The sequence below is a fragment of the Nilaparvata lugens genome, chromosome 2 (assembly GCF_014356525.2).
Source record: "Nilaparvata lugens isolate BPH chromosome 2, ASM1435652v1, whole genome shotgun sequence".
Taxonomy (NCBI): domain Eukaryota; kingdom Metazoa; phylum Arthropoda; class Insecta; order Hemiptera; family Delphacidae; genus Nilaparvata; species Nilaparvata lugens.
Window position 1 is genome coordinate 5715901 of NC_052505.1, and position 16649 is coordinate 5732549.

A 16649-nucleotide genomic window follows, 5' to 3' on the forward strand; every position below is an offset into this window, starting at 1 on the left:
AGGTGGCAGCATAATCGTCCCTCTATGTTATATTGTTAGTTGGAATTTGTAATATCAACATGGCGGACGTACGTTGTTGCCACGTACGTTGCGGACGTACGTTGGTATGCAGGGGGCCAATTGAGTTTCCAACACGCTCTCCAGACCTTACACCACTGGATTTCTTCTTGTGGGGCACAGTAAAAGATGAGGTGTACACACGTAAACCATGTAACCTAGACATTCTTTGGAATGAGATTCAAGCAGTGTGTAGAGAAATCTCATTGGACGTTTTGATATGATGTACAGAATCAGTGGTGACTCGTACTCAGAATTGTATTGATGCTGCAGGTCACCAATTTGAACAGTATTAACATTTGTTATTTATGTTTCATTTACATTGGACTTTCAGCTTTCTATTTTCCTGAAATTTAACTTTGTAGAACGGTAAATAAATTTTCTATGAAAGTTCAAAGTGTGTATACATTTTTTTGAAGCACCCGGTATATAGCATAAGAAGATATCCCACGGTATGGGTTGTTTATGTTCCAAATTTCAAGCCGATTTTTTGTTATCTCAAGCCGATTACTGTCGACTACTGTCTGTTACTGTTTCGACCGTGTTTAAGAGTGTTAAGCTACGTTTACACTATGTAGCTGGTGAGTCACATATGTCAGCTACATATAGCTCTGCTAGATAAGTAGATTTAACGCTAAAATTTTATGTAGCTGCTCTGTCCTTGAAGGAAGGCTGCCGCAGCTGTTTACTGCTGTTTGCAGCTGTTTAGTGCCTGCTGGGTTTTACACCAGATATATATACTGTACTCATTTGTTGTCAGAGTGCTAGTAGGTTACAGTGCATTGCGAGAATTTATTTTTGATTCATATATTATTGTGTAATGATGGAGAGTGAATTTGACTGCAATAGAGACAAAATTATCCAATATCTTCTTTTTCTTCCCATTTTGATGCCATGACTTGTAGCAGAACTACATATAGTTTGGAATAAACCAGTATTCACTGCTCAGTTCCCAGCCAGATGCCGGAGAAGAAGGTAGTTCTTGCAGCAGCCGCTGCTTTCGCCGCAGCTACTGTGATATTTTCAGCACAGAGAAGAGAAAGAAGATATTGGATAATTTTGTCTCTATTCCAGTCAAATTCACTTTCCATTATTGCACAATAATATATGAATCGAAAAGAAATGCTGGCAATGCGCAGTAACCCTACTAGCACTCTGACAACAAATGAGTGCAGTATATCTGGTGTAAACCCAGCAGGCACTAAACAGCTAAGGCAGCCTTCCTTCAAGGACAGAGCAGCTACATATAGCTCAGATTCTCTACGATGTTTTCCGAAAATTTTGGATAGCTCATTTTCTTCTATATAGCTGAGAAACAGGCTTAAAACTGCTATATAGCCGGGCTATATAGCAGATCTCCAGTGCCACTTTTTGAACTAGTAGCAGAGCTATATAGCTGTACTACATGTAGCCCTGCTACATAGTGTAAACCTAGCTTGAGAACGACACAGTATGAGAGACTACCAGCGTCACATAGCTTCACGAAAAAAAACTTCTATAGTGACGTACACGTTATAATGACAGTATTTGATTAACTTTGATGTTGCATTCGACAAAGCAGATAGTTCTATCCTTTTCTGACTCCGCGAAGATGCCAAATCTGTTTTTGACAATGTAGAAATATAATTTAAGACAGAGAAAAGGCAACGCTGTTCTTCTATCTTTATCCACAGCCATTATAACGTAGATCTCACTATGGGACTTGAGTTAACAGTGGAATTTTGAACACAAACGCCCTATACCATGAGCTATCTTCTTATGCTAACTTTTCTCTGTGGTTAGGTTGTGGTTATATAACCACTCTGTGGTTATACATAGTGTTTCTAAAATAGACCGACAAACCTCTTGAGGTAGTTTTCACATAGAAATAGAAAAAAGTTCCAGTAAATATGGGTCCTACAATGTTTTTTTTACCAAGATAGTAATGGCAGAAGATTTCTTCATATTTTCGATTTTATAATTTTGAAGCAGCCTCATGAAGGTACGCGAGTGGTCAAATCTTATGTAAAATTATCTGAACAATCCAATTTAACCAGTTGAAAGTGTGTAACTTTGATGGTTATTGAGATAATAGAAAAATATGATAAAAACTCACTTTTAACTTCAAAAGGATATAAATAGGTTATCTTATTGTTGACCAGTATCTTGAATTATGTAATATAGAATAGAATAGAATAGCTGCCTTTATTTTTACCTAGGAGGGCGGAGTTAGGGCGCAGCCGGCCCTCTCTTTCACTCAACCTAATATTGTAGAGAATTCAATTCTGAAAAAATGTTGAGTAGATTTCTCATTTAAAACGCACCCTAACCTCACAAATCAGAATTTAGAGGGGACAAAACCACTATCTTTTCAAAAATGCTTTTTACATCTGTTTTGTCTCCTTTAAGGCCCGCCGCAAAGTAGACCCACGCTAATCTACGAAAAGCAACCCACGCCGTGGGATGTTTTGTAAACCATTGCTAGGCTTCTCCAGACATCTGTGTAATATATGCAATGAATAATCCACTAGTCAGCTGATTGATTATGAATAATAATTCTATAGCAATGGTTTACAAAACCCACGGCGTGGGTTGCTTTTCGTAGATTAGCGTGGGTCTACTTTGCGGCGGGCCTAAATCCTGATTTGTAAGGTTGGTGTGCATTTTAGACGAAAACGTTGCTGTACATTTTTTCCTCAGAATAAACTTCTCTACAATAATTAGTGATAAATTTAGGTGACTTGAGATAGGCAATGAACTTGGGTTTCAGAAATTTTATTGTTCACAGAGGGTGAACGAACTTTTACTCTAATAAACTTATCAATGATAAGAGATTTTTGTTCAAATAAAGATCAGAGGCCCTCAAGACTGAAAATAATTGAACAGCCTACTCATTGAATATTAGCACAAAAATGGCAAAGGTTCAATCAAAATTTGATCGAAATTTCACAGATCATACTAAATTTATGAATGAAGAATTTCATATTTGAAGCGAAACTTGAATATTGAAATTTTATAGTTCGAAGAGAAAGTGTTCCTTCATCGAAGCCAGTTTAAAATACTTGATCATATCACAGATATACAAACATACAAATGGTGTTGTTGCACTTACATATTATAAATTTGAAGCTGTTTTTCAGCAACATCTAGTGATCAACACTAGTTTGATTTAAAACAAAATACAATTTTCCAGACAAGCCTAACATCTATCATAATAATTTAACAACAAATTTCAATACATAAGCCACTAAATGGCTAACACAAAACAAGCGATTTGCAACAAAATGCATTGAATACATCTAGTTTATTGCATTGTGACTTCTGGTATCAGAGTTTGCAACAACTGTTGCCAACAATGGTCTAAATTGATTAGCATTATCCCAACTCTTACCAACACATGATACATGATGTCCCTAATTCATAGCTCGAACCGCATCATTCAACTTCCTTCAACCTGAAGAGCATTGTTAGGTAACTTTTATGCCAGTCTGAAAATAAATACAACATAATGAGTAAAATTGTAAAACTAGTTGAACAATAATATATTTAAACACCACAGAAAGAAGTAGTTAATTTATATTTTCATTACAAATTCCAAACAATATCTATTCTTTATTGATTCATACATAAGTACATCATCAAAATGGTAGGGAGAGGAAAAATAAGGTAACCTTGTGCTATTCCTCTCCCAAATTTAGATAAGGTTACACATAGTTACACACACGAGATAGGTTAAGTAGTCTTGTACCTACTTGTTCACCTCAAAAAATTTCAGTCCTTAATTATTTTCACAAAGTAGATTTTTAAATTTAGTCATTTTCACTAAAAATTATAATTTAATCATTGAAAAATATTATTTCTTGACGAATAGTATATTATTGATTATTTAAACAAGAATGAACAGTTAATATTACATGAGATATACCAGAATCAGTGTCCTCTATATTTATTTATTTATTTGAAAATTTACATATTTGAGGGCACCAGGAACTGAATCCCATTATTGCCCTCATAACACACATTGAGCATACAATTTGAAAAAACAATACATTAAAATGAAAATAAAATAACTTAACTAATATACTATTGAGTTTTAGAAAAAAATACAAAAAAGAAAACCTTGCAAATATGAAACTTATAGTATAGCAGATAAAAGAAGAAAAACTAAGTATGAAACTAATACTGAAGAATTCAAGAAGAAAAGAAAAAAGAAACAAAGAAAAGAGAATTATGGAAACTTTGCAAATATGAAACTATAGAAATCAGTTACAAGGCAGAGAATCGGCAAGGTTGTTCTTTTATCTTTCTTTACTGTCCATTATAACGTGGACGTATAGTGATACTATTATTATTTTTGAACCAATCAGTTGAGTTACAACCCGGCATGGCCGATAAACTGTTGAGTAATTTGTAATCTCTAAAACTGAATTAATTTCTTGGAACTGAATGTCTGGGAGTAACAAAAAGATTCAAATGATGTTTTTCCTCTTGCAATAAATTTATCTATTTATTTATTATAATTGTATTCTTTTATAACTTTGAAGTGAAAAAACACAGACATTCTTTGGAGAGAGTCACCACACCAAAGAATGTGTTTTTTCACTTCAAAGTTCTACAGAGTGAGTCCCTTGAATGGGAACCCTTCAATAAATTCGAGACTGTTGTAGATATAAACTGTAACTTTCAGAATAAGTTATTGGTCAAATTCTCTACCTTTTGACGTACAACTGAATTTCAACCCCTCATAAGGGGGTGAATTAGGGGTTGTAACTCGAATATTTTAAATGTAAACACCCATTGTGTGGTACATCAATTTAAATGGCTTTTTAAAACATGGAAGATAACATCTATTGAAATTTTCTATGATACTTGTATCAAAAATGGCGGCTGATTGAAGTTTTAGTTTTTAAGGAAATGCGGGGTGTAACTCAAATATTTTGAATGTAAACACCCATTGTATGATACATAATTCCCAAGGCCTTTCTAAAACAAGAAAGATGACATCAATAAAAATGTTCGATGGTACTTGAATCAATGGATTGAAGTTTTAGCTTTTAAATAAATAATTGATAAATTTTAATCAGCCGCCATTTTGGATACAAGCATCTTAGAGCATTTTTATGGATGTCATCTTTCTAGTTTTGAGAAGGTCATTAAATGATGTATCACACAATGGGTGTTAACGTTCAAAATATTTGAGTAACAACTTACAACCCCTCATTTCTTTAAAAACTAAAACTTCAATCAGCCGCCATTTTGGATACAAGTATCATAGAGCTTTATTATTGATGTCATCTTTCTAGTTTTGAGAAGGCCTTTAAAATGATGTACCACACAATGGGTGTTTACATTTAAAATATTTGAGTTACAACCCCTAAGTTCTTCCCCTTATGAGGGGTTGAAATTCAGTTGTAAGTCAAAAGGTGAGTATTTGACTAATAGCTTATCCTAAATGTTACAGTATTATATCTACAACAGTCTCGAATTTATTGAAGGGTTCCCATACATATGACTCACTCTGTATAAGAATACGATAGTAATAATTCCAGTGAAAACAAGATGGATAACAAACAACGTATTTATTTATCTATTATTTTTATTCTTACAAGAAAACACTGAATGAGAGAGAAAAATAAGGATAATCCTCGTACTATTTCTATTACTACTAGTAGTTCGGAGGACAGTAGAACTCGCTACACTCACTAACATTACTACTCACACACGCCCGCCTATTCACACACAAACACACATACAAATTGGATTTAGAGTATATATGCAATATGATCGGTGGAGGACGCTGAGTAATGGAAGTTTTTTACACTTTTGAGCTAGGATGCACTGTTGAAGAGATAAAAAATCTGAAACTTAAAATGTGGGACTTTGGAAAAAATTATCAAATTATAAAAAATTCAAAATTTTCAACAAGTTTAGTGATGTATGAAATAAGACCGCCTTGGAACGCTGGGAAATGAAAGTCTCTCTAACATTTGAGCTAGGATAGCCGGTTAGAGATAAAAAATCTAAAACTTGAAATTTGGGACATAAAAAAATTATCGAATTCTAAATTTTTTAAAATTTTGAACATGTGATATATGAAATAAGACCACTTTGGAGCGCTGAAGAATAAAGGTCCTCTACACTTTTGAGCTCGGAAGCACGGTTGAAAAAATGGAAAATATGAAATTTGGATTGGGACTTGAAAAAAATTCGAATTCCAAAAATTAAAAAAAAATTGAATGATACATGAAATAATACCGATTTTATGCGCTGAGAAGAATGAACCCAATTTGAACCTGATCCGATGATGTATTGAAATGTTAGATTGATTTTTAGGGTAAAATTTCCGAATAAAGGGCCGCTATCTTGAAACGGGGATGAATTTAAAATTTAAAAATATACGTTTCTGTGCCTTGTTTCAAAGTACTTGTATAACAAATTTTATTCAAATCGGTCCATAACTGCGACTGTAACTGCGGTACAAACAGACAAACGCCGATTGACTTGAAACATAGAATTCGCTTTGCTCATTCAATTAATGATTGGCATATTGATAATTTTTGGAAATGGTTAGGTTAGGTAACGTTGTCTATAATTTAAATTTACCGTACCTTCTGTGACAATGAAGAGTATTTTTTATATTTGTAACATTTTATTGTGTTTTATTTGTTTCATAATTCTTTGTAATTTTGTTTTGTGTTTTTAATAAATTGAAATTGAATAAATTGAAATTTATTAAATAGGTTGATAGCGTTGTCTATATTTCAGATTAACCTTCTATGACAATGAAGATTATTAATTAAATAGGTTGATAGCATTGTCTATACCATATTTCAAATTAACCTTCTATGACAATGAGGAATATTTATTTGAAAAGTTGTTTACCTTGGTGATGGAGTACTAGTCAGTCTTCTGTTGCAATCGCAAGGAGGCGTGACATCCCTGGCAAACTCTAACAGGCTTCAGTATCCTAAGCCTCGAGATTTCTGATTCGAATCTGCTGCACCTGTCACACACATTATTACATTATTTTTTCCCTTTTTGTGTAGTTGAGAAGTTGATATTGTGGTAATTATCCATATTAAATAAAAATCCCAATTTTTGATTTTTGACAATTTCTTAGTATTTTTATTCAATTAATAATTTTGTTTTATGTAACAAACAACACTGATATGAAAAATTGGTAGATATAATACTAAGGCAAACCTTGCATTATTTATTCATCCAAATTTAGGTGATGACTCAATTCAAAAAGTAGGTTAGGGTTCCTTCACTTGTCCAATTTTCGATGTAAACACAATAAAATCAATATCGGGGACCGAGCTTCGCTCTGGAGTACAAAAGCATACACAATTTATTACGAAAGAAGAAATTATAATAATATTCATAGTTCATACAGAAATGTTCTATCCAATCACAGTGAATTGAGATTAATTCCCAGAGGAATGCAAAAATTTCCCTCACAAAGGCCCGGTTGCACAAAAGCCGGTTAAATTTTAATCCAGATTAATTTCACGAGAACCAAATCAGAGTAGACAATTTCGAAAAGATGGTTCTACTGGAATTAATCAGGATTGAAAATAACCCGGTTTTTTGCAACCGGCACTAAGTACCTGATTGAATGATTAAAAAATTCAACAGCTGAGTCATAATTTTGACACAGTACCACACACATGAACTCGCTCACTCACTTCCATCATCAACAGACGACGAAATAATTATTATCAGCTGTTTTTCCCAAGGATGAATAATAATTATCCTTTTAATGTCCTTTAGTGAGTTTTCCCAGGGATGAGACCTAGTGCAATCGAGTTTTTGTATTATAAACCCACTATGTTCTGAATTTCGTGAGAATCGTTAGAGCCGTTTTCGAGATCCGGTGAAATACAAACATCTAAACAGAAATTGCTCGTTTAATAGTATAGGATAGTTGATTATTCTTAACGAGAATGAACAGTTAGACTCAACTCACACTAACGCGACTCAGGTCGAGAAGAGACTCGACACTAGTCGAGAGCATGTGTTTCCAATTTGTGACACTCAGACCAGTCGACTCTAGTCTCCGTGACTGTCACCATTTAAAAAATACATGCTCTCGACTAGAGTCGAGTCTCTTCACGACCTGAGTCGCGTTAGTGTGAGTTGAGCCTTAATATTACATCAATAAACCTGTATCAGCTAGTGTCTATAGAAGGCATTGACAAGACAGAGGATCGGCAACGATCTTCTATCTTTCTCCACTGCCATTATAACGTGGACCTCACAACAATATTTTTGTTATTTCCTATTCTAATAACCAGCTGACTACTAATATTATTATTGACCGAGTGAATTGCTCGTTTAATAGTAAAGGATAAAATTTTGAATTAATGTAGACTACGACTAAATTAAAGACAGAAATCGCACTTAATAAGCACCAAAAAAAAAAAAACTGTAAAATATTGAGTTATTTGAAAAATTCAAATCCAAAAATTAAAATAAAGTTCTTCACTTGAAATACATGAATACATTACAGAACGTGCGATTTATAAACAAAATTAACACGCTACAGATTTATTCTGAAATAACAAAAATTACATAGATATAACGATAACAATATGACCTAGATAGAAAGGATTTTCATTACCGTACAGCTATTTTTTTTCTATCGACCAGTATTGGAATTCTGATTGAATTATAGTGAGGTCCACGTTATAATATTGCAGTGAAGAAAGATAAATTTTTATAAATTTTTGGACAGAACATTTCAAATTCGGAAAGAGATAAATCCATGAGATTTAGAGGATTAATTCTCTATTGAATTGTAAACTTTTGAAAAATTGAAAACTTTTTAATTTTGATAACTTGATGATACACAAATCGAAAAACTTTGAAAAATATCACCAGTAGAAAGTTTCTTTTTAGCCTTTGCACAGCCATAATGTGACGTTTACGGTGAGGTAACCGTCGACTGTATAGTGAGGTCCACGGAATAATGGCAGTAGAAAAATATAGGAGAACAGCATTGCCGATTCTCTGCCTTGCCACTGCCTTCTACAGAGGATTGATGATACCGGTATATCTGATGTAATATAGAATGTTCATTCTTGTTTAAAATTATATGTGTTAAGATTGAACATTCTTTAATGAGATTGAATATTTTAATAAATCATATTTCTACATTGTTCAAAAACGATCTGGAAAATTTGTGGATCAAGAAAAGTATTGCGCTGAATGATAGACAAGGATAGCAACATCATTGTCATTTTTCAAATACTGTCATTATAATGTGGACCTCATTATATAGACTCTGATAAGAGTCTTTGGGAAGCTTTAAAAAACAAATACAAAACATATTGAGGACATTTTATGAATATTGTACAGGTTGGTACCACTGCGGGATAGATAACATTACAACTTCATGATTGTCATTCATCTGTGCGATATCTCACATGTGCGAAAATTCAGTTTGTCTGGTACCCGTAGACTCTGTAGATACAGTATCATCTTCTAGATTGATACTGTATCATATTATGGATTGATAATATATCATATTTTTAATTGATACTGTATCATATTCTAAGGTTCAACACACACTTATGCGACTCAAGACGAGAAGAGACTGCGACTCTAGTCTCTTCTCGGCGCAGCAAGTGTTTTCAAATGGTGACACTCAGACTAGTCGACTCTAGTCATGTTGGTCGAGCCTCGACTCGAGTTGCGTAGTACCGCGCATTTTTTATGAAAGTGAGGTTATGTTTTATGAAAGTGATGTTTTTATCATTTTAGATAAGACAATAATACGAATTAGATAACAATATTATATGCATAATATTTATTATAATATATGTTACATGCTAAGGTGTGACGAATTAGATCTTATATTTTTAATAAAGTACCGGTAAGTTTAGAAAATGGAGTAGCATGGAACTGAAGTAGTGACAATGAGCGAAAAAGTTGTAAGGTTGAGAGACTGGAGTATCCTCGACTGGAATGGTACGATTTGAGTCGAGGTATTGTGAGTTGAGGCTAAAATTGATACTGTATCATATTAAGGATTGATACTGTATCATTGTGAATTGATACTGTATCATTGTGGATTGATATTGTATCATTGTGGATTGATACTGTATCATTGTGAATTGATACTGTATCATATTGTTGATTGATACTGTATCATATTGTTGATTGATACTGTATCATTGTGGATTGATACTTTATCATATATGCAATGTGTCCGACTCACTTGGAACAGAAGAGCTGGCCACAGTTGCGACAATGATGGCGTCGCTCGTAGATGGAGAATCGCACCGCGCATGCGGCACACGACTCGGCACCCTCGTCCTTGAGCCAGTGGTCGGCGACGCCACGCCCGGGCTGGTCGCACACGCTCCACGAGAACACACGTCCGCGTGCGTCGCCAACGAACACTGTTCTGTGATCTCTGTAACACACCAATTAATAGTGATCATTGTTTATAATAAATATGGTTTACAGCATTTAACTTGGATTTTCGTTTACTAATAATTATAATCTATATAATAAGAGAGAGTAGGGTTGTGTTTGTTCGCATCAAAACATGTCGACTTGTGGATTGCATACCAGAAAAACGGGAATGATTTTGATCTCCAAATTTTGGAGTGGTATCTTGAAGAGTTTGAAATAGATCTAGAACAATCCTAGGTTACTTAAGAATCTATATGCAAAATTTCAAGTTAATCAGTCCAGTAGTTTAGACGTGATGATGCGTCAAACATAATTTTCCTATCCCGTACGTGTATAAGTCAGTTCTGTACTTTATTATATTGTTTAGATAAGTTTTTCAACTTGGTGCTAACCTAATAAAGTGGCAAAACTCAAATCTTGTTTAGAAACCTTCTTCAACTTAATGCCAACCAAAATTGGACTGGCTATTAATTTTGTTGCCAATTTTAACCATCTGTTTCCACCAAGAGGTAGTCTCTCTAGATTATAGTTCTATTATGAACATATGGTATGTATTTATGTCCCATGAATGAAATTCGAACATTAATTTTGAAAAATCTAGAAGAAAAATTGAAATTTGGGCTTCGATGTGCACGAGATTGATATTTTTAGAATATATGTGCAAAATTTGGAGATCTTAAGCTTTCTAAATCATAGGCTATTCGCCCTTATATTTAGTTGTGGTTTTCAATTGGAGAGATTCAACCAGAAAACGATTTCCTGATCAAGTATGTGAAAGCCATAATTTTTCTGAAAAAAGAGATCCTCCTAAGGGATTAGGCAAGATGTTCTATTGTTTCTACATATAATATACAAGATAAAGGATTTTGAGAGGAATAATATTTTTTTTTTAATATCTTCCCAGAGACTCTTAACAGAGTATGAGAATTGTCAAAAAAAAAAAAATGCTTGAAAACATTACTTTCAATAAGAAAAAATACACAAGACACATACTCATATACATATATACACATACACATACATATAAACATATATCAACACACAAGGGCCCCTCTCTACACATATATTCCTGTGTGGTATAAAATACATTTTCCATCAATAACTCTTTTAACTTCCTTCCGAATAAATAGAGATCTTCAACGTTTTTCATATCATCATGAAGCTTTCTAAAATATTTAAGACCCATATATGTTGGCTTCTTTTCAAAAAGAGCTGTCCTATGGTACATGGAAGCAAAGTCTCCTCTATTTCTGGTTTGATACCTGTGGGAATCACTATTTCTAGCCGAAGCCTTATTTCTCCTGAAGTACATAATCACCTCATATTATATCAATGTTTTCACGTTTTCAATTTCGATTCAATGATCGATTTATCAAATTCATTAGCAAAGAGTAATTGAATTAAAAAAGAGCCAGGGAAAGCATGTTAAATTTCAATAAGAGAGCAACTGGTATTCGATGTGCAGGCTCTTACAAAATCAATCATTCTGAAAGATCCAGCCGTCCAAAAGTATCGAATTTCTAAAAAAATTGAAGATAAATATTGTATAAATCGTAGGGAATGTCGATGGGACTTGAAAGTTATGTACTTTTTGAGAAAAAGACTTGCTCAATTTAACATTTAAAAGATTGGAAGAATAGACTTTAAGAGCACCGTCAGCTGATGTCACACCGACCATCTGGTTTGGATTTGTTACTGCGCATCTTTTCGTGGCCACTACCTTGTATTTTAGGTACATTGGAAGAAGCATTGCGTCAGCTGATGAAAAACGAAATCCGCGTGTTTGCAATCAATATGATCCCATTTAATTTGCTTGAGAAGCAGTTTAGTTGCACGAGCACTGTGAGTCCGAGTTGTCATGCATCACGACGCTTTCGGAAGTCATTTCAACTGACGTCTTTCATTTTCCGAGACCATTCACGCACAACATGATAACTCATAGCTCATAACGTTTTCTGCGTGAACTTGAATCATTCTTCGTTAGATTTATGCTGAACTATAGAATTTTGCTTGCAAAAGCTAATAAAACTACGTGACTAGCACTTGGCGGCAGACTCAAGTGAGGCGACCATGTTCATGGGTCTATAACTCGACAACAATCGACGATCTGGCGGCACCGATCACAGGGCGTTTGGTGGGGATGATCAGCTGTTCATCTCTGTGACTCTGTGCTACCAACCAAATGCCTGTGTCTTATGATATGAGATCGGAGGTTGGAGAAAAATTACTTTGACAGTTTAGTGCGAAATTTTCCAATTAGCAAACCTTGAAACTGCTAGAGCTGTGATCGAAGCCGGTTCGGTATTGTCTTTTCTGTCAAATGCCGTATGCATTGTCAGCTTGCTACGGAACACCAGTTGTCTCTGCCACTTGAAACCTACAACATACACACAAATCATAATTTTAAAATAGAATTAAAATTAATAATAATTAAAATTATCACTCAGATTGTTATAATTCAGTACATAAACAGATTATGTTCACATAATTCTTCATTGAGAGTAGAACAGCTATTGTTACAATTTTGTGCATATGGCCTACACTACACATTACGTCGATTGAATAAAAGCTAGAAATTGTTAATTCCAAGTAATTTCCAAGTAATTTCCAAGCAAATTCTAGGATTCGAGTCAGCTTTATTATGTTACCAGAATAGCTGGAACAACTAATGTATAGTTGCTAGTCACTAAATTCTAGCTTTTATTCAAGCGACCCATGATTTATTTTTGACAAGATAATAGATAATTATTCTAATTTATGATGTTTTCTGGTCTCAAGGGAATTGTATTTTACAACAAAAAATGATCCCCGGTTCAAAGCACGGGGTTACCTGCTAGCTGCTAGTTTATGATAAAAATTTGAAAAGTACATAATTACCTGGGTCATATTGTAAGAGAAAATACAAGCTAATATCTTAGAAAATATAGCATGAGAAGATAAATCTCATGGTACAGGTTTATTTATTGACCGAACGAAGTGAGGTCTAAGATTCAAGTCGACGGTTTGGCATTTCTCTTAATGTTTATATATTTATATGTTGCGCATTTACGGCGAAACGCGGTAATAGATTTTCATGAAATTTGACAGGTATTTCCTTTCTAAATTGCGCGTCGACGTATATACAAGGTTTTTGGAAATTTTGCATTTCAAGGATAATATAAAAGGGAAAAGGATCCTCCTTCATACACCAATATTAAGGTGCGTACAGACTCTCGCTCTGCTCCGCAACCGAACGTCACTCCAGCAGAGCGATTGATGATCGACCAGGGAGCAAGAGTAGTTCGACCGGGGAACGCGAGAAGATCTAACATCTTCCGTAACGTTCATGATGGGTGCGTGGGCGGCGCGACTGTGGTTCGATGGTGGTACGAAGGCGGTACGAGGGAGGAGCGTGCTCGGTTCGGGTTGGAAGCACGGATATGTGTACGCAGCTCAAGAGGTAAAAATCAGACTAAAGAATTATTCATCATAAATCAGCTGACAAGTGATTACACAGATGTGTGGAGAAGCCAGTCTATTACTGTATTTGTATAAGGTCTATAGTTTCAATCGAAGACATTAAAGAGGTATGCATCTTTAAGCTGGGTTTACACCAAAGTTTTCAACAAAATGGTTATAACTTAATCCTTATAGATTCTATTAGATTGAACGGAAGTTGACAAACACATATGTTCATCATGTGTATGATAAGATATGTTCAATCTAATATAATCTAAAAGGATTGAGTTATTAACATTTTTTTAATAAATTTGGTCTAATCGCAGGTTTAAGGCCTTTGGTTTCAATATTTTGTTTTGCAGTCATGGTATTATTATGCGTGCCCATCAGTATAAATATTCTCACATTCGAATAAACTAATTTAATAGGTGAATAAAAATAAACAAATGAACTAAAATAATGCTGGAGATATTATAATATTTTTGATTCTAAAAAATTAATTTTCATCAGATAGAAAGGTCATTACGGAACTGGATGCATGAATTATATCATATGGAATACAAATTCAAACGTGAACTGAGTTTGTTAACAATTAAAACAGTTGACATCTGGTATTTGTGGATGAGAATACTGCGTGAGGTCCACTGTTCACAGAACTACTAGAGTTCTTTGTATTTATTCAATCATTTAGGGCCGTTTGCACAGTGACAGTTAAAACTAAATTTATCAGTATCAAGTATCATTTGTTATAATGTGATTCATTTTGAGTTTAAGCCACCAGCTGATTGAATTCAGTTTCACCTTTGACTGTGCAAATGGTCCTTAGAATTATACAACTTAGGTTGTTCATGTTCCAAAATTCAAGTCGATGTTTTCTTAATATTCAAGCTGATTACTGTTGACTACTTTCTATTATTACTGATTGGTCGGGTGAGAGTGTAAAAACGGCACAGTATGAGAGACTATCAGCATCAAATAGCCTCATGAAATAGTATATTTCGCACCTAGGGCCAAAAATGAGACTTTTCCCGGCTCGAAATCGGTTTTCAAGTCCGAGGCCGTAGGCCGAGGACTAGAAAAGATTGAGAGCCGGAAAAACATTTTTGCCCATGGTGAGAACGTTATTTTTTCGCCACACAGAAAAATAAACAATATAAATATGAGAATAATTGTTTATTAGGCACTTACGAAAGCAAAACAGGAAGGTCATAGCTCTAGCAAATCTGAGGTAATCTGAATATCAGGAAATTGTCCAAGTATTTTTATTTTTTATTCTGATTTGTCTAAATAACCTAAAAGATTATGTTCAATTATGTAAGAGGTTGAATTTATACTTTTTATTCTTCCAAATGACAATAAGATGATATTATTATAAATTTTTTGATTCTTGAATAATAAACACAAATAATGAAAAGTTTTTTGATCAGCTGTTTTAGCACACTTGAAATTTGGCCAATCTGGATGTCAACAATACTTGTTGTTGTTGACTTCGGGAGTTTAGGTTAGAAGTTCTATCCTACTCTGAAAATCGTATTTGAATAGTTTATAATACGGTATATATCTTATCTGTTTTCATTCACCCAAATAAAATGATAGTATCTTATTGCAGAATACTTATTCAATTCTAGAAGCATAAACTGATTCCATTTCATAAACCATTTTGTAAACACGTTCACATCAAATCAGAATCAGCTGACTTCAAGGTTATTTTACAGCCCTAGGGCCGTAAAACTTTTACCGGCCTGGTCAGAAAACAATCATTTTCGGTCTCTATATGACGCACGAAAACCAGCTCATTACATCCAAGTGGGGCGAAAAAGAACTATCGACTTGAGTTATAACAGTGAAATTTGGGACATAAACGTCCTATACTATATTTACAGTCCGGGTCCTGCAACTGTGCCTATCAAAGTTGGCAATATTGTGGCCCTCAATATACTACAATACAACCCGTTCAAAAACATTTGTGATAATGTATCTTTCCATAAGCAACAGATGCTCCTTTGTATCTTCTCAAAAGCAACGTGTTACATCCGAAAAGATACACAAGGTGCTTTAATGTATATTTCCATAAACAGCAGATGCTCGTTTGTATCTTCTCAAAACCAGCGTGTTGCATATGAGAAGATACACAAGGAGTTTTCTGGAGTTACATCCTTTTAGCACAACACAACCTATCAGCTGACATTCGTTCAACATGCTCTTTCCATTGGAAGTGATACGTTGCAACTCTCACATTCATTTAGTCTCTGTGAGTAGGGAGCTTCCTACATCTAGGGATCTAGGGTCTCAGAATACTGATGTTTTTGCAAAGCCGTGAATATTACCCCGCGAACCATACCTTGCCTGTATACCGTTTCAAAGTCACGGGGGCAAAGTTGCGGGACGCGTACTGTACTCTATGCTATAGTGAGGTTCACATTATAATGGCAGTGTTTGATTAGCAATGGTATTGCTATCCTTGTCTATCATTCAACAAAGCGGATAGCGCTATCTCTTTCTTACTTTGCTCTATTGCCAAATCGTCTTTTAACAATGTTAAATTAATAAATTAACAAAGTATTTCATCTTAATCATTAAACTTCATTATTAAATTATTGTATAATATAATTTCTTGCTTAATGAATAATATCGGGGACCGAGCTTCGCTCTGGAGTACAGAAGCTTAAAAAAATTTATTACGAAAGAAGAAATTATAATAACATTCATAGTTCATACAGAAATTTTCTATCTAATCACAGTAAATTGAGATT

General features: G+C 34.3%; 1 protein-coding gene across 1 annotated transcript in view; it reads right to left on the reverse strand.

Annotated features, from left to right (window-relative positions):
- Positions 1-2559: 2559 nt before the first annotated feature.
- The window catches only part of LOC111059210 (WD repeat and FYVE domain-containing protein 3), a 172814-nt gene continuing 158724 nt past the window's right edge, over positions 2560-16649 (reverse strand). Inside the window, exons 46-49 of the mRNA XM_039419973.1 lie at positions 12724-12835; positions 10259-10456; positions 6919-7039; positions 2560-3524 (exon numbers count right to left, since the gene is read on the reverse strand). Of these exons, the coding sequence (XP_039275907.1) occupies positions 6934-7039; positions 10259-10456; positions 12724-12835 (416 nt within the window). The 3' untranslated portion in view covers positions 2560-3524; positions 6919-6933. The remainder of the gene's footprint in view (positions 3525-6918; positions 7040-10258; positions 10457-12723; positions 12836-16649) is intronic.